General features: G+C 36.0%; 1 protein-coding gene across 2 annotated transcripts in view; it reads right to left on the bottom strand.

The window, feature by feature from the left end:
• LOC145276850 (peptidyl-prolyl cis-trans isomerase FKBP8-like) overlaps window positions 1–27,844 on the bottom strand; it is a 104,541-nt gene that overhangs the window by 15,584 nt on the left and 61,113 nt on the right. For both annotated transcript variants that reach the window (XM_080128215.1, XM_080128216.1), the window contains 3 exons: window positions 27,257–27,374; window positions 11,641–11,730; window positions 8,077–8,154 (listed from right to left, as the gene is read on the bottom strand). In XM_080128215.1, coding sequence (XP_079984341.1) covers window positions 8,077–8,154; window positions 11,641–11,730; window positions 27,257–27,374 — 286 coding nt within the window. The remainder of the gene's footprint in view (window positions 1–8,076; window positions 8,155–11,640; window positions 11,731–27,256; window positions 27,375–27,844) is intronic.

The following is a 27,844-nucleotide window of genomic DNA, read 5'->3' as shown; positions in this document are numbered from 1 at the left end:
ATTTAACAGTTAATAAACAGCAGTATAAAATTTCTATGATTACTACATTTAACGGTTAATAAACAACAGGATAAAATTTCAATGATTACTACATTTAACGGTTAATAAATGACAGTATAAGATTTCTATGATTACTACATTTAACGGTTAATAAACGACAGTATAAAATTTCTATGATTACTACATTTAACGGTTAATAAACGACATTATAAAATTTCTATGATTACTACATTTAACAGCTAATAACTAACAGTATAAACTTTCTATGATTACTACTTTTATAGGTTAATAAACGACAGTATAAAATTTCTATGATTACTACTTTTAACGGTTAATAAACGATAGTATAAATTTCTATGATTACTACTTTTAACGGTTAATAAACGACAGTATAAGATTTCTATGATTACTACATTTAACAGTTAATAAACAACAGTATAAAATGTCTATAAATTTTATAAGCAAGATAAATTTCTTATCTAGTTGTTATATTATGGCAAGAATGAAACAGTCAAGCAACATAAGTTTAATTTTAAACGATTGATTAAAAAAATAAATAATTGAGCAATCAATCAAGTTTATTTTTAAAAAATAAACTTGAGAAAGTGTTCTTCAGTTCAACAAGTTTGTCTGTGCTGTTAAAATTATTCAAAATAGTCTTTATCGGTTATTGTAGTTAATGATCTAAGTAGCAGTGTCGATATCGTTTTTGTCTTTCTTTGTTGATAAGTGACAAATATACAGTATCTAATCGTGTAGATAGTAGCAACATCACTAGTAAACGCGTCGAGGCGATTTGTTTGGGATTAGTGATTGATGTACAGCATTCACTAGTTTGGTAGTAGAAGCATGATTAGTTGCAGCGTCTTTGAAGATTTGTTTTTCAATAAGAAATGTTTGAGGAAGGCAACTTAGCAGATTTGTTCTCTACTGTAATCAGAGTTTTTTTTTCTGTCTGTTTCGATTTACTCAAAACCACACACACCTCGTCTTCTCATGTATCGTTCTCTTCTTCCTCTTCTACTTCTTGCTCTTTTTCTTCTTTTTTTCTTCTCAGTCGTCAGAAGCGTCGTCTTTGTCTTGACTACGTTTTTCCTTCTCCCTTCTTGCTTACAGTGACCCGTTTTTATGCTAAGCTGAACTCTCGTGTGTGCGAGAGAACACAAGATTTTGCGTGATTACTTGGCAATATTAACCGGCCGCCGCCATCTTGCCATTTTTCTTTGGACGTGCCCGCTTTGCAGAGTGCACACCTCGAGCGTTTGTCAGGTAAGCCCGTCTATTCGCAATTTATTACACACTCCCCCCTGATCTCATTATCACAGAAAGAGCAGGGAGGCGGTGGCCTTTTTCTTCGAGTGCTTCTTCGGAGAGGGGGATTCGGGGCTTCATCATCGTCTGCGCTGTCTTCCGTGACACGAAGGTCGGCGAACCTAAAGTTGAGCATCGCAGTATCACTGTCCGGGTCTTCATCATCAGCAGGAGGGTCAGTACTTTGAAGGCTACCACTCTCAGTGTCGCTGTGCATTGAAGCCGTCATGAACCAGAATGATGGGTCGTTGGTCACGGATTCAATTTCACTATCTTCGTCAAGCGGCAGCTGCGTTTAGAATACTGATCTTAAGTCTTTAATATGACGAGGTACTCCATCAATTCGCACCGCCTGCGGGCTGATCACTTCAGTGACATGACCGGTTCCGTAGCGAGTCGTGCACTGGCCTCGGGGTTTTTTAACCCAGACGACATCTCCTTCTTTTATGGTCTTTTGTGGTGGCTCTGGTTCGGGTAGTGAGCTGCTCTCCAAACCTCTCACCCTGACACGGTATGTATGTAGTGCGTTGGCTGGCGCGGTGGAGGGTGAAACATCGTCCTTAGGGGTGACGTTGTACCAATAGATTGCTTCAGGTACCGTACACCCCTTCCGCGCTGCGATTGTCTTAACAGTTCTGTGATTGCGCTCAATAATCCTGTTTCCACTGGGAACATGGGCACACCGAAAATGCAGATGGACACCCCAACCATCTGCAAACTGTTTAAACGGCTCACTAACAAAAGCGGGGCCATTGTCGGTGAGTATCTCAGAAGGAAGGCCACGCTCGAGGAACACACCTTCCAACTCATGGGTAATGGCAGCCGCATCCTGCCGGCGAAGGGGCTGCCACAATGAAAACCTAGATGGTCCACAGTCGATAAGCGTCAAAAAATGCCTCCCGTTGTAGTGCGTTATGTCCATCGCAATCCTATCCCAATTACGCTTCACACTGAGTATTCCCTTCTTCCACCGGACAGGTGCTGGGTCGATCGATCGGCAGGTGTTGCAGCTTCCCACAACAGATTTCACAGCCCTCCGAGACACAGAGGGGTTAACCAATCTGGCGAAGTAAAGCGTTCGGTTTACACTGGGGTGCCCGCTTTGGCAATGGACATCATTAATATGCTCCGGGCTGAGTCTATGTCCCACTGCAGCGCAATTTACAGGTGCTGACTCGTTCACTTCTTTTGGCAGGTCTAGCCAACGGCGTGGCACTCTGGTCAGACGATCCGCCTGATTCAAACAGGACTGCACCAGTGTCACATCTATGACCAAGTCGTATTCCTTAGTGGTTTCGGTTAGGGTAGCAAGCCGCCTCCGGATCAACATTTCGGCCGACGCCTTCGTTGTCAGACGTGCTTTTCCGTTCAAGGCATTGGTCATCCACCGATGCACACACGTGGAATCCGTGATGATGTGAAGGATTCTAGCCTGCCACTGAAGCGCTAGATTGACTCCTTTCAGTGTAGCATCGAGTTCAGCTAGGTTTATATGCTTGGCGTCATTCTCCGGCCGAAGCCAGCAGGCATCTTCTATTATCCTTCCGTCGACCGCCAGAGCAACGCCAAGGGCAAGTGAGCTGGCGTCTACCCAAACTGTAAATTCACTTCCATCGACGCACCAGCTCCCCCGTACAGGGTCATCATTGGTCACTCTGGCCACAACTTTCACCAGCATGCTTCACAGGGCAGGATCATGCACCTCATCGTCCCATCCAGTTGACATAGAAGTTGCCCATCGCTTTATGGCCGCTACAGCCACTCGGAGCCACCCACACACAGGGAAGTGACCCACCAATTTTCCGCAAATGGAAAACGTGCTCCGACGTGTGATGGTAGATGGGATTTCCGGGATTTCACCACTCCTTCCCCATTGAAGGCCATCTGCACTTCCGCTCACCTGCAGTCCGAGCACTTTCGCCCCGTCCTGTAGCCGCTCCGGCTCCTTGCACGACAATCCGAAGTGCTCGAAGTGTTCTTTGACCGCCTGGGCAAACAGGAGGCTCTCATTGACAAAAATGTCGTCTATATACGACGATGTCGCATGTTGCACCGCTTCATCTTGACGCCGGATCGCCTGCATGATTACTGTCATGATGTTAGGGGCTACATTCAGGCTGAATCCTAGCCTGGTCAAGCAATAGTGAGTTCCTTTGATCACCACCGTCTGAAACGGCCACAGCGATTTCTCAACACGTATTTGCAAGTACGCTCTTCGCAAGTCCAGTATGGCTGCTTCCGCACCCTGCCGCCGCCACTCCCGTAGTTTATGAGCACAGACATCAGCCCCCGCAGTATGTGGGTCAACGTATTCATTAAGTTCCCGGTAATCAAGAACAGGTCGAACTTTCTGCTTGTTCTCTTGTCTGACAGCCATCAGGGGAATTAGCCCCCGCGGGGGCCCGAGCTCATCCTCTGGGTATGGAACTAACCAGCCATTATCCAGCCACACTTGAAGTTCTGCCTCGTACTGCCCCCTAAGCCACGCAGGAGGGGGATACTCTGTAAGTCGATTCCGCAATGACACTGGTGGCTGGTCGCCTGCCCATTTCCAGGACGCTGTCCAAGTGTTTGTGCCCTTATCGTATTCTGCATGGAAGTCGGGCTCATCGAGAGTGATTGCTGCACACATTTGTTTGTTTGGTCGAGAGAAGCTCACATCACCGGCGCCGTTCACAGTAATTCCGCCTAGCTGTGTGATAGCGTCCATTCCAAGGAGAAGGTCATATCCGAGCAGCTCCCCATCGACCACTAACACCATCACAGCAACCGGAGAGCCATTGCCAATGCTGATATGAACAACGCTGACCCCACAACACACCAATGAGCCTTGGCCAACAGTAAGTACAGGGATCCTTCGTTTCTTCCATGTGGCGCAATATTCCTTTCGAAGAAGGGTTTGGGTACAGCCGGTGTCAACCAACGCTGAACGTTCACATCCATCAACTTGAACTGTTACTGCAGGCAGCGCTTTGTTCAATGCCGCGTTGGGGAGGGTGCTAGCGCTGCGGCGTCCTCCCCTTGCCCGTTTCCCAGACAATTCCATGCTATGTGGCCTGGCTTATTGCATTGGTGACACCGTATTACTTGTCGTGCTCCATAATTAGGGGTGCGCCTTGTACCGCTTTTGCAGTCTCTGGAAAAGTGGTTGGGGCCACCACAGGTATAGCATCGTGGCGAGTCCAGAGTGTCAACAGATGCGGAGACTAGTTCTCGATCGTCTTTTAAGATGTTTCGTGCTCTCGCCAATAATTCCTCCAATCCAATCTCAGTGAGTCTTGACGATGCTCGCAGCAGTCGACTTGCCTCATCCGGAAGTCCCGACAAAAAGGCGCAAGCCAATATGTGATCACTTGCACCGCCGAAGGGAGTGGCAAGCTTTTTCAAGTCGGCCATGTAGACATCCACTGTCTCCCCCGGCCCAAGTCGGCGTTCGTAAAACTGCCTCCAGGCGACAAAAGGGTCTGTACCAAATGCCCTGTATAGCGCTTGTGTAATCTGCTCCATGGTCGGATCCTCCCCTAGTTGCTGGTACACGGCATAAGCCCCTTTAGTGAGTCTCAATGGGATAACCATAGCTGGGTCTTTAATCTTGCACAACCGGCAAACGCGCTCAGCCTTTTCCAGCCATTCGACCACCAAGGGACCAGTGGGGGAGCCATCGAATTCCGGAATTAATCTGATGTCAAATTTCTCTATACCAAAGCCGAAATAGCTTGTAATCAGAGTTTTTTTTTCTGTCTGTTTCGATTTACTCAAAACCGCACACACCTCGTCTTCTCATGTATCGTTCTCTTCTTCCTCTTCTACTTCTTGCTCTTTTTCTTCTTTTTTTCTTCTCAGTCGTCAGAAGCGTCGTCTTTGTCTTGACTACGTTTTTCCTTCTCCCTTCTTGCTCACAGTGACCCGTTTTTATGCTAAGCTGAACTCTCGTGTGTGCGAGAGAACACAAGATTTTGCGTGATTACTTGGCAATATTAACCGGCCGCCGCCATCTTGCCATTTTTCTTTGGACGTGCCCGCTTTGCAGAGTGCACACCTCGAGCGTTTGTCAGGTAAGCCCGTCTGTTCGCAATTTATTACACATCTAGTTGATATGAAAATATTCGATTCACATTTAGATGAACCGGTTATTCAGTTATGCTTCACGGCTTTGTCGATTCTAAACTTGATACAGATTTTTCGTCTGCCAAGTCTGCGATTTCAAAATGTTATCTGCAGCCTTCTCTTCCCTTGGGCAAGCTGTCTGTTCTCCTCCTTGGTGTATTTTGGTTCGCCCTTAAGTATGCATCATAGTAGATAGTAGCAGCATCCCTAGTAACAAAGATTTGTTGACCTTTAAAATTATTATTTCGACAAAATTCCTTGTATGGTCCACGCGAAGAGGGCTGGGGATTTGACCAGTGATCTCTGGTGAGGAAGTCAGAATTGACCGGTGGTAGTACTTATCTGTTTGTTATTGTCTCAATACCCATGGGCAAAACTAGCTAGAGTTAAAGTTGATTGCACTCCTTAGTCTTGAAGTTGGGTTCTGAACTGACAGGGGTCCATGGGGCATACACCGGGCTCTCTTGAGCCAGTCCTTTTTGGTGAGCTTTGCACCTCTCTATTTAAATACCAATTTAGCAGGTGCCCGACTCCCAGGGCAAGTCTCTTCCGATTGGTTGAAGTTGGATTTTGATAGCCAAATCAAATTGCTAGAAATTAACCAATCAGAGTTGAGTATTTGTAAAAATTTGTAAATATTGTTGTTTTTAGCTGTTTGCTGCTGCTGTTATTATTTGTCATGATTTGGGGCTGCTCCTGCTAATTTGTTGACTGTTGCTGCTCCTGCTAATTTGTGGACTTTTTGTTAACTTTGAATGGCATTAATTATTAGTTTTGAGAAAGATTCATAAATCGAAACAAGATCTCGCATTGACTTTGTAACATAGTCAATAAATCAGACAAATAATGACAAACTTGGTATTGTAACAAAAATCAGGCTTCTGGAAAAAAAAAATATCGAAAAATTGTCCAAAACAAGTAATTCTAAGTTGGCGAGCTGGTCAGTTTTCTGCAAGAGGGACCATAAAATTTCAACAAATTCTAATGTTATTTCTACGTAATTTTAAACCATTGCAAAGTAATTATGTACATTTGAAAAAATGATGACTAATGTCGCCGGAAATGACATCAGGTCTCTTTAATGGCAATGATTTTATACATTAAATAAAAGACTGGTTAAAGGGTAAGTTGACAGTATAGCACAGGATAAAATACTCATCATGATATAAATGGTTTCAAACTGTAGGACACAAAAAATGAAGGCGTGGTTTAACTTGGATCAGAAACAATATTAAAGTCAGCAACTCCGAAGTGAAACCTAAAGTCCATCTAATGGATAACTTGTAGAAGCATATTTTCTCAAAAAAATATATTTTACAAATATACTTTGCACCATATTCACAGAAATGTAGTAGCAAAGTTTTGCAAAGGTGGGATAGGCTATGATCCTAGCATTGGCACATGCAATAATAAATTTACATAAAAGTTATGTCTTAATGTTTGAAAATATATTTTGGTGAAGCTGTTTGATGCAGTGATATCAGTTAATCAAGCAGTTGGTACAATAAGCTGTGCCATTTTACATAATTGTTCGACCACTAAGCATCAGCTTTCTTACTGGTGCATTAATCTATAATATAAATCTCACCTGTCTGTTTAAATATATTTATGTTTGTATGTCTGCCTAAAACTTTCGACAGAGGTGACAGATTTTCACAAGATTGGTATCATTTTGAAGCTTGACCTTTCAGGCAACAAATATCAAAAAATTGGCTAAAAACATTAATTCCTTCACCCTCAACTGAGCACTTTTCTACAAGGAAGGGTAATTTTTTTCACCAATATTTTCAAGTCATTCCCTCGTTTCAACTGACTAGCCTTAAGTTAAACCTTTGCCACTTCCGGTTTAGTGATGGATGCAATGGCAAAGATATCACATTTTTTTTCACATCCTTTTCTTCTCTTTCGTGGTATGCCTGCTTGTCTACTATCACTTTTTTGTTTTGTTTAACACACACCTCCAACCACCCGGGCACCCAGGCTAGTTTTTTGATAAGTAGCAGATTTTAAGTTTTATTTAAAAAATCATGAAATAATTTAAATAAAAAAGGATTATTATTAAATTTTATTTAAATATTTATATTGACTACTTTTATACAACAAATGAAATTAAAAAAGAAAATTTTGTAATTAGTTTATAACCATGGAAAAAAATGGAAATGTTTTTTGAGAATTGCCTAAATTTTCATATTAGCTTAGCATCCCAAAAGGGAAAAATATGGCCTTAGCTCATGTCATTCTTCAGATGCTTCGTAACAGAAAAGACCATATATTTCTTGCTATTCATTAACCGTTTATTGGTTTATGTGAGGACCTATCATGTATGCCACACTGAGGACAGAAAGGAATCGGTTTTGCTTCAAAGTAGTATAAAAAGTGAAGGCTTAATTAGGAAATATATAAAATCTTCAGATTGTTCAGTGGTTAAAGGCAGGAATTAGAGAACAAAATTCAAACTTTTGTTGGGTCAATTACTAAAACTTAATATTAGCCACTCATTTCATTTTTCTGACTTGTATATTTTCCTTGGCTTTCCCCACCAACTAAACTCGCTGCATTTACTCATCCAAGAACTCGTTTTTATTTTATTTTTTTTTCTAAAATGAAATTCAAAGTATTCTGCTGAAAAAAAAATGAATAAAAAGAAAAAATATCTACCTTTGTTTCGGGTTCTAATTTTAGGGCTTTTTTCATATGAATTATTGCTTCTTTCGTTTCTCCTTTAGCAGCATAGGCCTGAAAGTTAAGCAATTAAGCATTAAAAAAAGAAAAGATCATGCTGGACAAAAAAAATGAAACATTTATTTATTTTCTTAAAATATTTTTATAAATAAATTTATAAATACATTTTATTTAAAATTTGGAGTGAACATCACAAAATAAACTTTTATAGGGACAAATTTTTAAAATTATATTAAGCAATAACTTTTAAGATGTTTATTTATTCTTCTTCCGGCATTTCTCATTTTAATCAATCATCTCATTTCAACTTTAAATCAAATAACAAACACCTACAATCTCATAGAATATTCAATAATATACAGATCAAAATTTCCTAAATATTCGATATCTGATAGGCCTGTAATAGTGTCCTTGTAAATTCATTCTTTTACCATTATCGCTGTATTCATCCAGTTTTTTCTTTCAATTTTCTATATTAGTTCTAGATTGTCAATTAATTTGCAAGATTAATTTGCAAGAAAAAATGCAAAAACAAAATCTGATACACAATGTTTTTTTTTAAGAGCGATATATCTTTGATTGGATTAAAAATAGCTTTCATGTAACTCATTTTAAGAATAAACTCAATGAATGGTGAAAAAGTGAATTTATCGGAACATTATCTGATAAAAAAATTGTTGGAGAATTGCGGGAGTACAATGTCAGCTAATTGACCATGGCATTTATAAATAGATTCAACAATGGCTGCTGATTCACGTTCCACTGCCGAGTGTAAATGCTTTGTTCGCATAAGAGTTCTAGAAAAATATGTTACTGGATGTCCATTCTGAGAGGAGCAAGCTAGCATAAATAGATCTGAAAATGCTGTTCTCTTACCCCAACTCGTCCACACGTTATTACTTATAAAAGAACATGCTTGTCCAAGTAGCGAGCTATATCACGTGATGACCGTTTTCTTTTCAAAAATGAAAACGCTGTAGTTTATTTCAAGCAAAATCAATTCTTATTTGCAGTCACGAAGGACGTATTTTAGCAGTTAAATTATGAATTTGTAATATTTTTCTTTTCTAGATGCAAGTGCTAATATTATATTTATTTCAGTTTTTAATCTTTATCTTTATTTCATTGTTTTATTAATTGTTTCCTCGTGCAAAAATGTGCTGATTCTATCTGGCAAGTTAATTTGGAATATATATTGTTTTATTTTTTTATGATAGATTTTTTTTGTCCATGAATGTTGTTTATATATTCCAAGTTGATAGTATAAACAGATTAGGCAATTATATTCATTTTCAGTTAGTAAGAGGGGAATCTTTCAACATACCTTCCCATAAACATGCCAAATCGATTTTTATTAAGTACAATACTTAATTTTTTTTTAATGAACAGTAGACAATGCATTGTGAATGTGTTATCGGCAGCTCCCGTTATGCTCGCTTCTCTAGTTGTCACAGTCCTCATATTTTAATGAGTGATTTTTCTGACAAAGGTTGGAAGTATTTTGCATGAACAGCTGCCAGAGATGTCGGAAATTTTCTGTTTCTATGTCTATCCTTGTAGCCATGTCACTAGTAAGGGTGCTGGAGGTAAATGTTTTATCTGGGCTGACATTATCTGCCTGATAATCAGAGATTTGAACCTTGGATTAACCACTAAAGAGGCTATCCTATCAGCAGGTGCAAAGTACTGGAGCTGCTGTATTGCCATTTGGTGAATGGATTCTGGACCATGCAGTAGCTTCTGGTGGGGCCTCTTGATGCCATATTAGTGGGTAATTCTTATGGCTTTACCTTTTCATGTGCTACAAAAAAAAAAATATTTCTTCATTTCTATTTCTCTCTTATTTTCCCTCTCTGCCCTGCCCCTGCTTCAAGCAAGTCTGTCGACCTAGTTCACAAATCCCAAAACTCCATCATGAAAAGTTTCAATAAAAAATACATGATTAAACCCAGAGCTCCAACTTCTAATGTAGACCCCCACTACCATGTCTCCGTCTTAAACATCAAGGGTCTACGTTCTAACCTTCCATAAGTTGAAACCCAATTACAGGAGACTAAACCAGACCTATTATTTCTAAGCGAAACTGGCATTGGACAGATTATTTCCCTAGATGAGTTCGTAATTAAAGGATACTCTAATTTAACTTCCAAATCTGACCCCCAAGATTGCCATGAGCATGGAAGATGACTTTCCATGTGGTAGGGACATCTCCATAGAAGATCCTAACTTACCCTATATGTGCGTCCAGGTTGCACTTGTTCAAACTACTGCATTTATATTTACTCTCTATCGCCCCCACAACAGCGGAGTTACTATCTTTAAAAGCATATCTGAAAAAATTGACCACGTCCTATCTGCTTATCCTTCAGCTAATATTCATGTTCGTGGAGACTTCAATGTTCACAATGTGGAATGGTTAACTCACTCAAACAAGACCGATGATGAGGGGAGGTTCTGTCATGATTTCTCCATTGCTTATGACCTCACTCAGATTGTTCACAACCCACCCATGTACCCAATACTGACGGCCAGTATGCACGTCTCCTAGACCTTTTTCTAACAACTTGCCCTGAACTGTGCTCAGCTTCCGTTCTGTCTCCACTTGGATCTTCCGACCACTCTGTTGTATCAGTTAAAATAAAAATGAAATGTAATAAGTCCTCAGATGTACCTCTCCATCGTACAGTATATCAATACTTTATGGCTGACTGGGATAGCTTCGGTACATTTATATCAGATCTACCTCTGCGTTCCATGTTTTAAAAGGATGTGTCCTCTTAGTATTAGACCTGACGGAATGGTAGGTATAGACCATTTCATACCCTTGAAAAAATTCCAGCAAAAACCTAACAGCCAGCCGTGGTTCTCTCCAGAATGTGCTGCTGCCATTGCGCACAGAAATCACGTTTTCCATTGCTTCCAACATAATAATAGATGAACTGAGACTAAAGCCGCTTAGAAAGATTTTTCAGTGTTAGGAAGAACTGATCAATTAGTTCATCTGCTGTTTTCTAGTGGCGAGCATATGACAAGCAAATACAGAATTAATGGGTTTGACATGTAGATTGTAGAATAATGACTTTCTCAAACTTTGTACAATTGAATATTAGTAAATAGACTTTAGGCACTATATAGTTAATCAGTATGCTGAGCTTGTTAGGAGGATTGTTAGAGAGATGCTATCAGAGAGTTGATGTAATTGACAAGGGTTTGTTATCAACAATTTAATTCATCAGTAATTGTCTCCGACATTCCCTCAACTCCACCAGGTCTCAGATTATCCATTCTTATGTTGAATAAATTGTAACAAAAGAGGTCCCTTTGTTAAATATCAAAGGTTTTATTCAGCATAAGAAAAGCATTTCAGACAGAATGGATGCCAACTGAAAGAAAATGGTCTTCTACAGCGTTTCGATAAATATAAGATCTTGTGACCTGATGTGAGACAACGTATATAAAACACATGCAAATAAGCAAATGAAGGGAAAGAAATTATCGCAACAAATACATTTATATATCATGAAGTTTCATTCCATATACCTTTCCCATTCTGAATAAGGCTTTGACATTTTCGGGATGATGTTTTAAAACTCCTTCACATGATTTGATTGCTGCATCAAAAGAATCAACCTGAAAATATTAACAACAAAAAGCAAAGAAATTTAATTAAAGACTTTTTTCTAAGAACATTCTAAGACATTATTAAAAATCTATGATAAATCTATATATTTATAACAGTGAAATTGTCTGTGTTTGTACATTTCCCTACCAAATTACTGTGTCAATTTTCAGTTCACAGATTTGACATAAGGAGTATTGAGTAGTGTTGGGACGATTCCTAAATTTTTTCTGATTCTGATTCCAGAAAAAAATGTTGATTAATGATTCTGATACTGATTCCGATTCTGATTCCCGTGGAATGGAGTTTTGAAATATACCATTATATAATCGAAAGTTTTTGTGTAGTGAAAAAATTTGGTACAGCGAAAAAGTAGAAATACATTTTAGGGAATTTCGAAAACGATTTTGATTTTTTTCGTAAAATTTCTTTCATTGAAGTCAAAACAAATATTTTAACCATGAAATCTATAACATTGAATTTCAGGAGTTATTTTATGCATTAAAAAATATAAAGAAAAAGGGTGAACATACACAAATGCTACCCCTGTAGTGAAATACGCATCGACTCCGATGTTGTACGTTGTTCGACTGAGGGAGAAGTTATTATTTTTACAAGGAAAGAATTTTTGCATGTGTGACCTAGTTTTTATTTATTTATTTTGGCTTGAAATTTGCACATGATTTTTGTTATTATGATTTTATCTGTTTTTTTTTGTTTTTTTTAATGGATATTTTTTTTTTTTTTTGCCGGATTTTATATAATTATTAACAGGAAAATTGGTGAAAGTCAAAATGGAATCCGCGCTATTTTGAAATATTATTTTCAAGTTTAATTATGTTCATGGGACTGTAAACCATTCACAAAATTTTGTGGATCCGCTTACTGGTGTTTGCACCAACAATATTGAAGCCTACTGGTCTCTTATTAAAAGAAGACTGAAATACATATCGGGATCAGTAGGAGAAATGAAATGGTCTCATGTCGATGCGGCCATGTATAGAGAGGCTTATAACATGAAAAGTGAAAAAATATTAAATAATTTTGAAACATTTTTAGAGCATGTTCATGAAAAATATGGTAATTAAAAAGAATCCCAATAAGCTTTGGGAAAAAATATGTTTTGAACAACTGAAATTTTTATTTTTGAATAAAAAATAATTATTAAAACAAAAACAGTAATGTTCTCGTCAAGTAGTTTTTATTTTATTCAAGAAAATAAAAAGGTACTCATGCACCTATTGAGCCGTGCTGAAATAATGACATTATTTAGAAAGCCATTCTTAAAATGAGGACGGGAGGGTGTTATGTACCTATTCTGTACATTCACCTAACGATTTAATAAAAACAGGTATCGTAAAACTTTAATTAAACTTGAAAGTACTATTTAAAAATAGCGCAGATCAATAAGTGCACTAGCACCAAATAACATTCCATGAGAGGTACGTACATGCTAAAGCTTTTTGTTTATCGCCACAAGTGCTAATTTGGACTTTTACCAAGTTTCCTTCAAAAAAACAATTAGAAACTCTTCAAACATTGAGGGAGGCACTTAAACCATTAAAAAAAAATAATGGTAATATAAGTGCATAAGCACTAAATTTTTGTTGTTGTTTTGTTTTCATTTTGTTTGTTTGTTAAATCTGTTCAAAAAAAAAATAAAATAAAATAAATAAAAATAACAAAAGAATACAAAAACAAAAATAAGAAAAGGGTATCGTAAAACTTTAATTAAACTTGAAAATAATATTTAAAAATAGCGCAGATTCCATTTGGACTTTCACAAATTTTCCTGTTAATAATTACATAAACTCGAGCAAAAAAAAAAAAAAAAAAAAAAAAAAAAAATCCTCCCCCAAAAAAGAAAAACATAAAATCATAATAACAAAAATCGATGAAGCTTAGGTCTGGCAGACGAGCCTCGTTCTGATATTCGTAAAATTTAGGTTAACAACCAGTGAAGCTACCGAACAGTAACCCTTTTGAATGAAGATAGCTATAAACAATATTTTTTAAATTAATTTCTTAATTTTACTTAAAAACAAAATGTAAACATATATAAACAAAATATTTTAGAAAATAATTTCTTAATTTTAAATAAAAATGATTATAAAGAATTAAAAAAAAAAAAAAAAAAAAAATTATTGAAAAATATTGCAAAGTGTTTACATAATGGGTTCTTTGGGATAAACTTCCCTTCCAAAAAGAAAAAGGCTTTAGTGTTTTTACTATTTTAAAGTGCTTTTCTTTTTAAAGTTTGAAACACAAGAATTTCCGCCATGCGCACTTGTTGTTCTAAGTTTGTTAACTTAAAACAACAAGTGCGCATGGCGGAAATTCTTCAGGGTTTTGTAATGCTTTTATGGTGGTCGAAAAACGTTTTTCAGCCGCCATATTACTTCCTATTTACTTGCCTCCCCACAAGGGCAGAGTTAGACACAAGGTCGGTTTTTTTTAATGTAGAAAAGCATTTATTACTAAAAAACGAAATGTAAAAGCAAGTTAAACTGAAATTAAAAAGAAAATTTTCTTTTAATTCAAAGAATTAAAGAAAGAAAAAAATTCCAAGAAATTTCGAAACTCATTAAGATAAATAAAGATTACCTTTAAAATAGTTAATAAAAAATTCTTGTACATCATATTAAATATGTTATGAAAAGTTCTATCATGTTTTTATGATAAATTTTTGACAAACAAATAGTTCAACGAGAATCGTAATGAAAGAATCGTAAATCTAAGGTATTTTTTAACGATGTGATTCCGATTCCCCCCAAAATACACGATTCTTACGATTAACGATTCCGATTAATCGTCCCACCACTTGTATTGAGATTTTAATCGGTTTCGGCCAGAAATTTGGCTGTCAACGGGTTAAAGTTCAACAATTTGACCTTTGAAAACTCTACCAAACTCCTCTGTCAATTTTGGGTCTAAACACTTGAAATTTTAAATGTAGATTCCTTGGACATGAATCAAACTTTTTAATTTGATTTGAGCCCAAAACAATAAATGTTAAAGGGTCAAAATTGGGGTCAAAGTTAAAAAATATTTGACCTCTCAGCCAATTTTTGGTCTAAACATTTGAAATTTTACATAAAGTGTATTCAAACATAGGACAAGCTTTTTAATAGGTTTTTGGCCGAAAATTTGGCTACCAAGGAGTCAAAGTTCAAAAGATTTCACCTTGGCGGTCTCTAGCAAACTATTCAGCAAATTTTGGGTCTAAACATTTGAAATTTTACATAAAGGGTATTCAAACATGCAGCAAGCTTTTTAATCAGTTCTTGGGCAAAAATTTGGCTGCCATGAGGTCAAAGTTGAAAGTTGACCTTTGTAGACTACCAAATTCCTGTCAATTTTTGGGTCTAAACACTTGAAATTTTATATGTAGGTACCTGGACATGAGTTAATCTTTTTAATATATATATATATATATATATATAAATTTGTATTCCTGTCTATTTGTTTGTTCACAATTTGAACAATATATACAAAAGGTCCGTCAGTTTAGTATTTCATTTATTTCTATATAGAGTATGATTTTTTAAAAACTGAACTGCTAGTTAGAAAAACTCGGATTGTGTTATGTAAGCCTACTTATTTTTATTAATTAACAATTGATATTAAACACCAAGAGAAATATTTCTCAGTAAAATATTTCAAAATATCCATTAATATCTTTGAAATTATATTTAAGCTAAAAAACAAACAAACAGATACGCTCTTTTTCTGTTATTAACTTATTAAATTTAAATTTATTTATCTTACTGACCTTTTTTAATGAAGAAAATTTGAAGTGTTTCAAATTAAAAAATAAACTTACATACAACTAATTTTCATTAATGTAGGCAATAGAAATACTTTTGTTTCCAAATATAATTTTTGCTATAAACTTAATTATCAATATATATAAAGTTAAGGGGGGGAGGGAAGAGAAGTTAAACGAAAAGACCCCAGAAAAAATCAAATATGAAAGAAACGAATTCAAGTTTTCAACGGTTTTTTCCCAAATTGAATTTTGAGCACTGTAAACAAATAGATAATAAACCTGAGGCGTTTTGTCTTTGATATTTAATTATTTAGAGAAAGATTTATTTTAAGAAAAAAAGGTCAGTGACATATTACATATTTATATTTTTGTGTCTTTTTTTACAATACATTTTAATAAACAAATCAAACATTGTACCCCTATTTGCCGAAACAGAAAATTCTGTATTTACGGTTTTATATGATTTTAGCGCCTTTAATTCTCATTTGCAAATTACTTAATTCTTCTTAGAATTCAGCAGCCCCCCAAAAGGGGGTACTCTGGATTGGGATAAAAATAAAAATTGCCTCAGTCTAGAAGGATTTCATATACACTGTCTGAGGATGACAGGCAAGATATTGACAAAAATGATACAGAATAGTTTGACAACCCAAGAGACTGTCTTGTTTCACTAATGATATATTTATTTATTTTTTACATGGTAGTCACCACTTATCAAGGCCCAGAAGCCACTCGGGGATAAGGGTTATTGCGTGTACAACGGGATAATATCGTAGTAATCGTTAGTAATGGAGATTTGATAAAGTAAAGGAGTGGTTTATCAGGAATTTGTTTATGTTGGACTTGAAGTTGTAGTCAGGTGGGAAACCGGCAAATGGAACAGAGTTCCACAGGTGTGCACTTCTAAGATAGAAACTGTGTTCATGGAATCTACGTTTTGATTTAGGCACAGATAAAGAGTGGGGAAAATTATTGACAGTGGTTTCAGCTAGACAGGTGTTTTTCGTGAAAGATTGGCGAGGGGGGACCAGAGATTGGAGCTCAGACGAGCACTTGCCATGGAAATAACGATAAAACAAAGACAGGCTCGCAACGTCTCTTCTGTGGGAGAGAAGTTGCAGGGAAGAGAAAAGGGCATTCCCCACTAAGCCATGAAGTCTATTTTGTACTCTGTCAAGGCAGGATAGACTGTTTTTAGCAGCTCCTGCCCAGATGTGGCTGCAGTACTCCATCTTTGGACGTACTTGGCTTTTATATAGATAGAGAATTGCATCAGCAGTGAGATATCTTCTGGATCGGTAGAAGGATCCTACCATTTTTCCAGCAACCTTGGCAACAGACTTGATGTACGTATTCCATTTCAGATCAGGAGTAAAGATCAATCCCAGAAGCTTATGATTCAATTTGGACCTACAAGGTCATCCTTCCAAGCATTGGTCTCGTTTTTAGGAGGGGCAAGGAGGTGTTATTGCCTGTAGCCTGAAGTACTTGAGAGAGTACTGACAGGCTCATCTAGGTTCTCTATTTTTAACATTTAAGTGTAGGTATGTCAATAAATGCGTTTTATTTAGCTCTTCTTTTAATACCAGATAAGGAATTATTGCCACATTTTGATTCTAGGATATGGTTGCTAAGGGCCCAACACTTGGGTATAATTCAGTTTGGTCAACTTCCCAGGGATTAACTTTTCCTTCAGAAAAGAGTTGGTTTATTACTGGTCTCCCCTTTCTTTGATTCAAACAATTTAACCCAAGCTCAATGGATGGCCCAATGAATAACATTTTTTTTATTAAATTAGGCAAAGAGTATGGGGTGTTGTTAATGGATTTAAAAGTAAAATCATCAATCAGAATAGAATGACCTGATGAGATCTAGGATGAAAATATGATTGCATTTGTGTAGCTTCAATATATTGTGTGTTATTAAACTATGTATTGCACACTCAAAATAACTACTGGATAATTTTAGTTTTAATATATTATTTTAATTTATAATATACCAAACGATGCATTAGGACAACATTGTACATTAGAGAATTATGGATGGATCACAGCAACTGTACTAAAATTGACAAAGTCTTTGCTAGATAAAATTGTGACATGTTCAATTTTCAAAATGTCCTTTTTCTTTATTTCATTTAATTAGTTATATCATTACCTCTTACCACCACTTCCACCTCCTTCAAATTCCTATAACTTCTTATCTCACCTGTTCTTCCTCCCACCATGTAAAGTATTTAATATTTATTCCTAATAGGTTTCATGGCCATAATCACTATCATTTATATGATCACTAGCGGGGGGGGGGTACCCAGCGATGCCCGGGTGTCTTGAGGTAAATCAAAACTCCGCAGGGGTGGGGATGGGGTTAAATAATAAAAAAAAATGTTTTGGTAGGTGAGTGTATGAGGATCGAACCCGTACCCTTGAGTTGGAAATTAATGTGTGAAAAAAAAATGTGCTAAGTTAACCATTGAGCCACGGCGACAGACAACGTTAAGCAGGTTATTTAACTATAAAAACAGGCGTGCGCAATAAAAGTTAACTCTGCTGCTTCCATTTGACCTAATTAAGAAGGTCAAATAGAAGTCACGCAGCGTTTGGGTTTGTTTACCCAAATTTAACTGTTTCTTCCCCCAACAGATGTTGGGGAGGGGGAAAGCCGCTCCCAATTGTCCAGATTGAATAGCAACTGATCAAAGCTGATTGCTTCTGGACGTTTTTCCCGGCGCAACGCCGAAGACGTCATTTGAGTTTAGTTTCACTTTATTTATACTAAAAAGCCCAATCAACATGCGAGAAGCCAAAATAGCAATAATTTTGTAAAAATCGACGTAAATAAATCTATACGCTATGCAGTTTCCTAATTCCTAGATATTATTATATAGGACCTATATACACAGTTGTAAGCGATAGTAACGAACCCGGGACCGTGTGTGAGAAAAGCCTTTGCCAAACACACACGAAATGGTCACACACATTTTGCCTTTTATATATATATATATAGATGATAATCAAACAATGTCACACAAAGTCAGCATTTATTGGGAATAAAAGTCAGACAAAACGTAGATTAAGTACTTCAATTTTATTAACACCTGAAAGGAACTAGTTTGGCATAAAATTGTATTTGACAACACTTAAACACCATATTTGCATATTTAAACAAAACAATTTAAAATTGGTCAGAACATTTTCTCATTAAAAACTTAAGACCATTTATATAAAAGCGCATTTTTGTATGTCCAAGAAAGGCTTCTTTCAGGAGGGCTTCTCGATCACGTCACTTTTCGAGAACTTTTTATATACTCCTTAAGTCATAATATCTACGATTTGCAAACGCACATCGTCTCTACATTTATTTTGAGCAAGTTTAAAAAAAAACAACAAAAAAAAACAAACTGGTTTCCAGTGTTTGTTTGTCTTCCTCGTATAAATAAAGCGAAACTGAATCAAAACAAAGCGATTCGTGGCTGGCACGTCTTGAAGGCAATCAGCTTTGATTACTATGGGGGAATACCCTTCATTTCATATGACACAATTGCTATTCATTAAGACATTGTCAAAGCTCCCCGTCTTGGGGGGGGGGCTGATTTTCCCCAACATTGTGGTGAAGCAAATACGGCAGAAACCTGAAAGCTTAACTGACTGTAGGCCAGCTTTCTGCCATATGGTTGACATCGCTAAATTTCAACGTTTTACACTTCTGCTTCCATCTTGGCATAGCTGTAACATTTTCTTTCACTTTCTTTTCCGTGTTCGCATTCCAGCCTCCCTGCCTACTATCATTTGTTTTTTTTTGTTTTTTTTTCAAACACCCAGGCAACGCCGGGCACCCCCGCTACTCTATATATAAAAGGCAAAATGTGTGTATGTGTGTGTGTTTGTATGTCTCACAAAACCTTCTGACAAACGCATCAGACCGTGACGAAACCGGTATTGTTTGAAACCTCGGTCTTTCGGACAACAAATATCGAAAAGTTGGCCAAAAACATTAATTCCTTCACCCTCAACTGGGCATTTTTTTTCAAGGAGGGGTCATTTTTTTCGTCAACATTTTCACAAGTCATCATCTCTGTTGGATTGACTAGACTTAATTCCAATGCTCACGACTTTCAGTTTTGCCATGGATGCATTTGCGAAGACGTTATGTTTTTTTCTCCTTCATAAGCTTGCCTGCATATTACAGGTTTAAGCCTGCCTGTATACTACCACATTTTTTTAACACCTCTCTTCACCTGGACTGCCGACTGTTGTTTTACCCCCCCTACTACCGTTTTTTTTTGGGGGGGGGATTCCTTACTACCTTGCAATGCTGGGTACTCTCGCTAGTATTTGCTAATTTACACACACACACACACACATATATATATATATATATATATATATATATATAAAAATTATGACTTAAATTATGACAAAATTTATTGTTTGACAAAGGAGTACAATGACTTAAGAAATTCAAAGTATACAAAAAAAAAAAAATAGAATACTTCAAAAAGAACTCTAAAATAGTAAATTAAAATCTGTAATTACCCACAATATGACTCAAACTAAATCCAATATAACAAATCCCTCTAATGCAATAAAAGATATTCCCCACTCAAAAAAACATACTCCAAACGCCAAGGCTTTTCAGAATCAATCAAAAACAAGTAACTGCATTAAGTGAAAGGAATACACTTGTTTTAATGGGTGGGGGGTGGGGAGGGGCTTTAGCTCCAATGTTAAAACTAATATACCTAAAGAAGTTTTAAAATTGTGGAAAACATTTCAAATATCCACTTTATATAGCACTTTCCTAAATAAAAATTTGATTAAAATATCCTATTCAACCATATCTAACTTGGCAGACAACTATTACATTAAATAATAAGAAAATTAAAACCGTTCAAACAACTCCAGTTCATTAACCTCCTAAAACAAATTGTAACTACCAAAACAAACATAACTGCCCACTAAAAAATGATTGCATCCATAAAGATATATATTCCTGCATCCAGCAAATAATACTCCTCTGGATTCCCATTATTAAGCAACCAGCAAATAATACTCCTCTGGATTCCCACCCATATAAGATAATTCTCAATAATCACAACACTCAAAATAGTAATAACTTAATCACACGAAAACAAAATTCTCCAATTAACAATAATAGTAATCTACCTAATAATCCTAATAATGGTGATCTCCATGACATTCCTCCGACCACTATGTAAGTTCAGACAAGAGCACTTTAGAAAACACCAATCAAAATCAATATAACATGAATAGCTAACCCGCTCCTAACCTCAATAAAGCTTCCTACAATAGCAATAAGGCTCAAGCGCATTTCACATCCCACACTTTTGATATTAATTAAAGTATGAATTTAAAACCATATGCATTCTTTTAATAATGAAAGCACCAATAATAATAATAATAACTATGATAAATGTACTTCTCTAACAACCTTAATCAGAAAACTAATATCCAAAAATATACCTTTCTCTATGAAATGGGCTATACTGAAAAAATTAAAATTGTACAGTCCAGGTTATGTTCTGTAATCTTTGCATCTCAGAAACAGTCAAGACTATTACATCCACTCAATATAATTAATTCAAAAAATGAACTAATTTCACTATGCAAACATATGAAGAAATTTAAATACAGCTAATTGAAATCACTTAGTTATTTTGTATGACTTTCCATATAATTATGTATAATATTCTCCATACATATCTTGTTTACATCTAAAATTAAATATTATTTTCACATCCAAACTCCAGAGGGTCTAAATCTTTGCATTTAAATCCTAATCTGTAGCTTAATTCTTTTCTATTTGAAATATCCACATCAATAGCTTTACAGGTGATTTTCATTATTGAAGAATCATCTTTTACCAACCTCATGTTTGATTAGTTTTGAACTCAATAGTAATAACATCCAATCAGACCTTAATTATTCTAGATATGTGTTTATTCTTTTAAATATCTCATTGTAGAACGTCACCCATAAAACACTAATTAATGTAGTATATAATAACTTAGAGATCACCATCATAGTAAAGTTTGTCTCCTATGAATTGGGACTCGGGTACAATCATTTCCAATCATATATATATATATACACATTTTTTTTTTACATGGAGGTCACCACTTATCAAGGCCTGGAAGCCACTCAGGGATAAGGGTTATTGCGTGTACAGTAATCAATTGGATAGTATCGTAGTAAAGGAGATTTGATAAAATGTCTTATTTAAGGGAGCGGTTTATCAGGAATTTGTTTATGTTGGACTTGAAGACATCCAAGTTGTGTTCAGGTGGGAAACAGGCAAATGGAAGAGAGTTCCACAGGTGTGCACTTCTAAGAAAGAAGCTTTGTTCATGGAATCTACATCTGATTTAGGCACAGATAAAGAGTGGGGAAAATTATTGACAGTGGTTTCAGCTAGATGGGTGTTTATCGTGAAATATTGGCAAGTGGGGACCAGAGATTGGAGCTCAGACGAGCACTTGCCATGAAAATAACGATAAAACAAAGACAGGCTCGCAAAGTCTCTTCTGTGGGAGAGGTTGCAGGGAAGAGAAAAGAGCAACCCCCACTAAGCTATGAAGTCTATTTTGTACTTTGTCAGCGACCTTGGCAACAGACTTGATGTACATGTTCCACTTTAGATCAGGAGTAAAGGTCAAACCCAGGAGCTTGTCAAAACATAGAGCCTACCAAAGATGAGAGCCATCCATTTCAATTGATGCCAGATGAGGATCAGAGCATTGATGATGTAAAGATAGGAGCTTGGTTTTAGATGCAGTAAAAGTAACCAGCCACCTCTTCCCCCACTGTACCACGTACTCAAGATCAGAGGAGAGAGAATTAGAGAGAACTTTGTCATTTACGGCCTTTGATGTGTTGCCATAGATGGTCATGTTATCAGCATAGATGTCAACGAATGATTTAAGTATGTGTTTTGGTAGATCATTGATGTAGCTCAGGAAGAGAGTTGGGCCCAGGAATGCCATCAGAGCCAGTTGCGTTACTGGAATCAAGTTTCTTGATTAGCTTGGCGACCTCACGCACAGATATTTTTATGTTGCATAGCGTGTTGTTTGTTATAGGAGGAAATACGGGGAGTTGATGGCCTTTGTTCCATAGGGTAGAATTAGCTGCAAAGTTCTCAGCAAATAGTTTGGCCTTGTCTGATGCTGAGGAGATGACCTCAGGTCCATTAATGATGGTTGGGATAGAACTCACGTTTCTGTTCAGGATCCTGTTTGCTATTTGCCAAAATTGGTGGGAACCACATTACTCTTTTACAGTGGTTGCTGGCAGTCCTGAAAGCAGCTTTAGTCTCAGTGCGTCTATTATGTTGGTAGCTATGGAAAAAGTGATTTCTGTGCACGATGGCAGCAGCATATTCTGGGGAGAACCATGGCTGGCTGTTAGGTTTTTGTTGGAATTTTTTGGATGGTATGAATCGGTCTATGCTCACAATTAACCATTCGGTCAGGTCTGATACTATAGAGGACACATCCTTTTTAAACATGGAATGCAGAGGTAGATCAGATATGAATGTACGGAAGCTATTCCAGTCAGCCATAGAGTATCAATATACAGTATGGTGGAGAGGTACATCTGAAGACTTGTTACATTTCGTTTTTATCTTAACTGATACAACAGAGTGGTCGGAGGATCCCAGAGGAGATAGAATGGAATATGAACATAGCTCAGGGGAAGTTGTGAGAAAAAGGTCTAGAAGGCTTGCATACTGACCGGTAGTATCAGGCACACGGGTGGGTTCGTGAACAATCTGAGCAATGGCAAAATCATGACAGAACCTCCCCTCATCCTCTGTCTTATTTGAGTGGGTCAGCCATTCCACATTGTGGACATTGAAGTCACTGCAAATGTGAATGTTAGCCGAAGGATGAGCAGACATGATGTGGTCAATTTTCTCAGATATACTCTTAAAGATAGTTGTGGGGGCGATAGAGGGCAAATATAAATGTGGTGGTGTAAGCAAGTGTAATCCGGAAGCACATATAAGGTAAATTAGGGTCTTTTCTGGAGATATCCCTACCACACGGAAAGCCATCTTTTATGCAGGCACATATTCCATGCCCATGACGATCTTGGAGCTCAGATTTATAAGTTAGAGTATCCTTTAATTATGAACTCATCTAGGGAAGTGGTCGGCCCTAGGTCAGTTTCGCTTAGAAAGAATATCTCTAGTTTCGTCTCCTGTAATTGGGTTTCAACCTCTGGAAGATTGGAATGTAGACCTCTGATGTTAGAGAAGGAGACATGGTAATAGGGGTCTACATTGGAGGATGGGGTTCTAGGTTTATTTGTGTTTTTTTTCTGGAGATATTTCATGGTGAGGTTTTGGGATTTGTGGAACAGATTGACAGACTTAGAGCAGGACAGAGAGGGAAAGTAAGAGAGAAAAAGATAGGAATTTTTTTTTTTGTAGCACATGATAAGGTAAAGCCGTAACAATTACTCACTAGTATGGCATCGAGAGGCCTCACCAGAAACTACTGCATGGTCCAGAATCTATTCACCAAATGGCAATACAGCAGCCCCAGTATTTTGCACCTGCTGATAGGACAGCCTCCTTAGTGGTTAATCCAAGGTTCAGATCCCTGACTATCAGGCGGATAATGTCAGCCCAGATGAAACATTTATCTCCAGCACCCTTACTGGCCACAAGGATAGACATAGAAACAGAAAATTTCTGCCATCTCAGGCTACTGTTCACGCAAGTACTGCCGACCTAGAAAGCAGCTTTTTCTTCACCCTTTATAAGAAAAAATCAGTCATTGGAAATGAGGAGTGAAAGACAAATAAGGAGAAGCGAGAGTTCCTGGAGCTGCCAATAACACATCCATTATCTACTCTCCATTTAAAAGAAAAAAAGGAAGGTTAAAAATAAAAGGTTAGAGATAATAAAGAGGTTAGAAAAAAAAAAAAAAATTAGGTACGAGGGACTTATTAATATCTACTTCATATAAGTCCGTTGCTCCACTTCCAATTTAGGATGATATTTTAATATAGTCTCCCAACAACATGCACAACATAAAACATTTCATCATTATTATCATCATCATCATCATCATTGTAATAGTTGTCTACACGTACATTTCCTTCTATTGACTCACTTTAACAATTAAAAACTTAATAATCTTATAAAATCTCATAAGTATAACACTTAAAATTAGATATGTAGAATAATTCAATTAAGCCTTGCTCCTTTCCATACAAATCTTGAATTATATATTCAGAGAATATGGCTCATATATAAACCTATGTGAATCAAATAACGTTCAATCTTATTTTAAATTTGAAATATGATAATTAAAATTAGTAATGCTATTTTAATATAAGCATTGGTTAGTTAAATTTGTGACACCAAAATTAAAAAAAAAAATGTAGGTAAAATAAACTACATGCTTGAGCATTTTAAATTATTTAAAATGCAAGCATACCTAATGAAAAAGCTTCCACATATCTTATGAAGTTCAGAACTTGTAAATTGTCATGATCATTTTAGACATGAATACACAGCCCCCACCCCAAACAACTATTTATTATTTTTACTTCTTTTATTTTTACTCTTAATCTTTTTAGCAAGTGCCAAGTTCCCTCCCAGTTTCTAAACCCTCTATCAGAGAAATTTTAACTGTGGTCCGATTTTTGTGGTCAGAAGATTCACCGGAGGCAGAAATTCATAAAAGACTCTTAGCACAATATGGAAACAATGTACTATGGAAAAGAATGGTATATGAATGGATTGAGAAATTTAAAACTGGTCAGACTAGTGTGAAACCTGCAGAAGGAGCAGGACATCCATCAAACCAGTGAAGAGAAAACTGTGCAAGCTCAACGAATGATATTGATGAAATAGCACAATCTTTGCAGATCAGTTTTGCTCAAGAAGTCATTCATGAAATCCTTGCATACAATAAAGTTTCTGCAAGTTGGGCGCCAAGACAGCTTACAGAAGAGCACAAGTGTGGAAATCTGCTAAATGTTGCTGACAACAATGAAGGTGAAAAAAATTGGGGGTTGAACTGCTGCAGTATCTTGCACACAGCCCAGATCTTGCTCCTTCCGACTATCATTTCTTTGCTTCACTCAAAGATTATGAGGCTGTAAATTTTCTTCTGATGAAGCAGTGCAAAAAGCAGTACATGAATGGTTGTGTGACTTTCTTCTCACAGGGGATTCATAAGCTTGTAGACGACTGGAACAAGTGCATCGAAATGAGTGGAGATTATATAGAAAAATAAATCTTTTTCGGGTTTTGTGTTTTTAAAATAAACAAAAACAATAAAAGTGGAGATAATTTTTTATTTACTCTTGTAGAATATACCATTGTTCATTAGATTTTACAACTGTTCCTGTATCCTCATTATTTCAACTTGGAGTAAGCTTTTTACACCATCATTTCTATTTTCAATTTATGTGCTAATAAGCAAAAATTATAATTGCACACATCTATTTTGCTAATAACATTTCCTTCGATGAGCCATTCATTGAAAATCCATGGATTAAGGGAAAAAAAAAACTTTAATAATTATTTGTACTTTGTCAAACAATAGATTCTGTTATAATTCTACATAATTTAATTCAGAATTTCCATTTATATTATTGCTCTATCTCACATATTGAGCTTTCTTTATCTGCTTAGGATCGTCTTATAAATATTGATACTAATATTTATTTGGACTTACTGTTTACATGATCATGCAATTTGTAATCCTATGATATTTCAGTATTTCATTTAATTATATATATATATATATATATATATATATATATATATCACACACACACACACAACAAGAATACAACATACATGTTGTTTTTCATTTTACATCCTCAAAATATACCATAGTCTATTACAATTGTTTCTGCAAACAAGGAATTTCCTATCTGTTTCTTCAGATGGTAAAAGTCAAAGTTTTTTTAAGAAACAGACAGGGAATTTCTTGTCTGCAGAAACAATTGTAATGGACTAAGGTTGTGAAATAAAAACATATTCAGATTTAAATTATGACAAAATTTATTGTTTGACAAAGGAGTACAATGACTTAAGAAATTCAAGGTATACAAAAAAACAGTATTGAGCACATTTTATCCTGTTTTTTACCACTTATACCTCTAAGTATATATATATATATATTGCAATTTAATTGTATTGTAACTTAGTCTAATATATATTTAAAACGTAAACAATCAAATTCTATTAAAAGACGGCAATACTATATTCTTATTGATTTATCCACCATTTTTAATGTGTGTCACATGTGAGTTTGATCTGTTTGCTTCTCTTTTAGAAGTGAATAAATGACCTTTAAGGATTGAAGGTTTCAGAATTTTATTTCTTGCTGTATGGTTCAAACTTGAGTTGTTTGTAACCAGAGACATTTTTCTATTCACGCTATTCATTATCAATTGGGATGGCTTAGCAAGACTTTAGTCGAACACGCTAAAAGTCTTCCTTTCCACGTGTCTGATATCATGGTCACATATATTCTCACCAAAGTGTAACGTTATCTTCTATGGGTCTTATTCATCTGCTTCTCTTTCGGAAACAAATAAACCCTATGATTAAAGTTTTATGCAATTTTCTTTCAACAATTAATGCTTACAAATTATCGTTTTTATTTTAGCTTTTTAAATAGAAAGAGAATAACATTACATTGTATATTATGAATATCTGATTTAATTGGTAAACTTCAAACAACGGATGTTTTTAATTAAATGACATACTGCACTTACTTTCAATTGTGCTGCAGCTAAGTTGTTATAGCATTTAATTTTATCCTCAAGTAACTGTTGTAATTTTTGAGGAGGTTCTTCAAAGGACACATTCTCATTATCAATAACACTAATGGCCCTACAAAGAGAATAAAAAAGCATTTTAATAAAACATGAAAGAGGAAAATATTTGAAAATAAATAAAATAAGTTTTACGATTGAAAAAGTTTTTGAATTTTACTTTGTCACATCAGCTAATTTTACTCATTTTATAAACATTTTTGTAGTAAAGACAGTGCAATAAATAAAATATGAAAATTTAACTATTTTATTAATAATATTAAAGCTCTTAACAAGGTCATTGAGTCAAAGAATCAGAGTCAGACAAAATTTATTGCTTTAAGAACCAAAGAAAATTTTCTGTCTAAAAAAGTCTTAAAAACAAACAAAATAAAATGATACATGTTCAAAACAAAAAACAAAAATAAAAAACATCATGTAATTAATGAGTCTACAAGTTATGTTATTTTATTATTTTCGATGAATAAAGCCTTGGATGGAATACATTTACAAACAGCTGTTTATTTTCATGGCATATCAACCCTATTG

The sequence above is a fragment of the Euprymna scolopes genome, chromosome 5 (genome assembly GCF_053919585.1).
Source record: "Euprymna scolopes isolate OS-2025 chromosome 5, ASM5391958v1, whole genome shotgun sequence".
Taxonomy (NCBI): domain Eukaryota; kingdom Metazoa; phylum Mollusca; class Cephalopoda; order Sepiida; family Sepiolidae; genus Euprymna; species Euprymna scolopes.
This window is presented reverse-complemented; position numbering and strand designations above follow the sequence as displayed.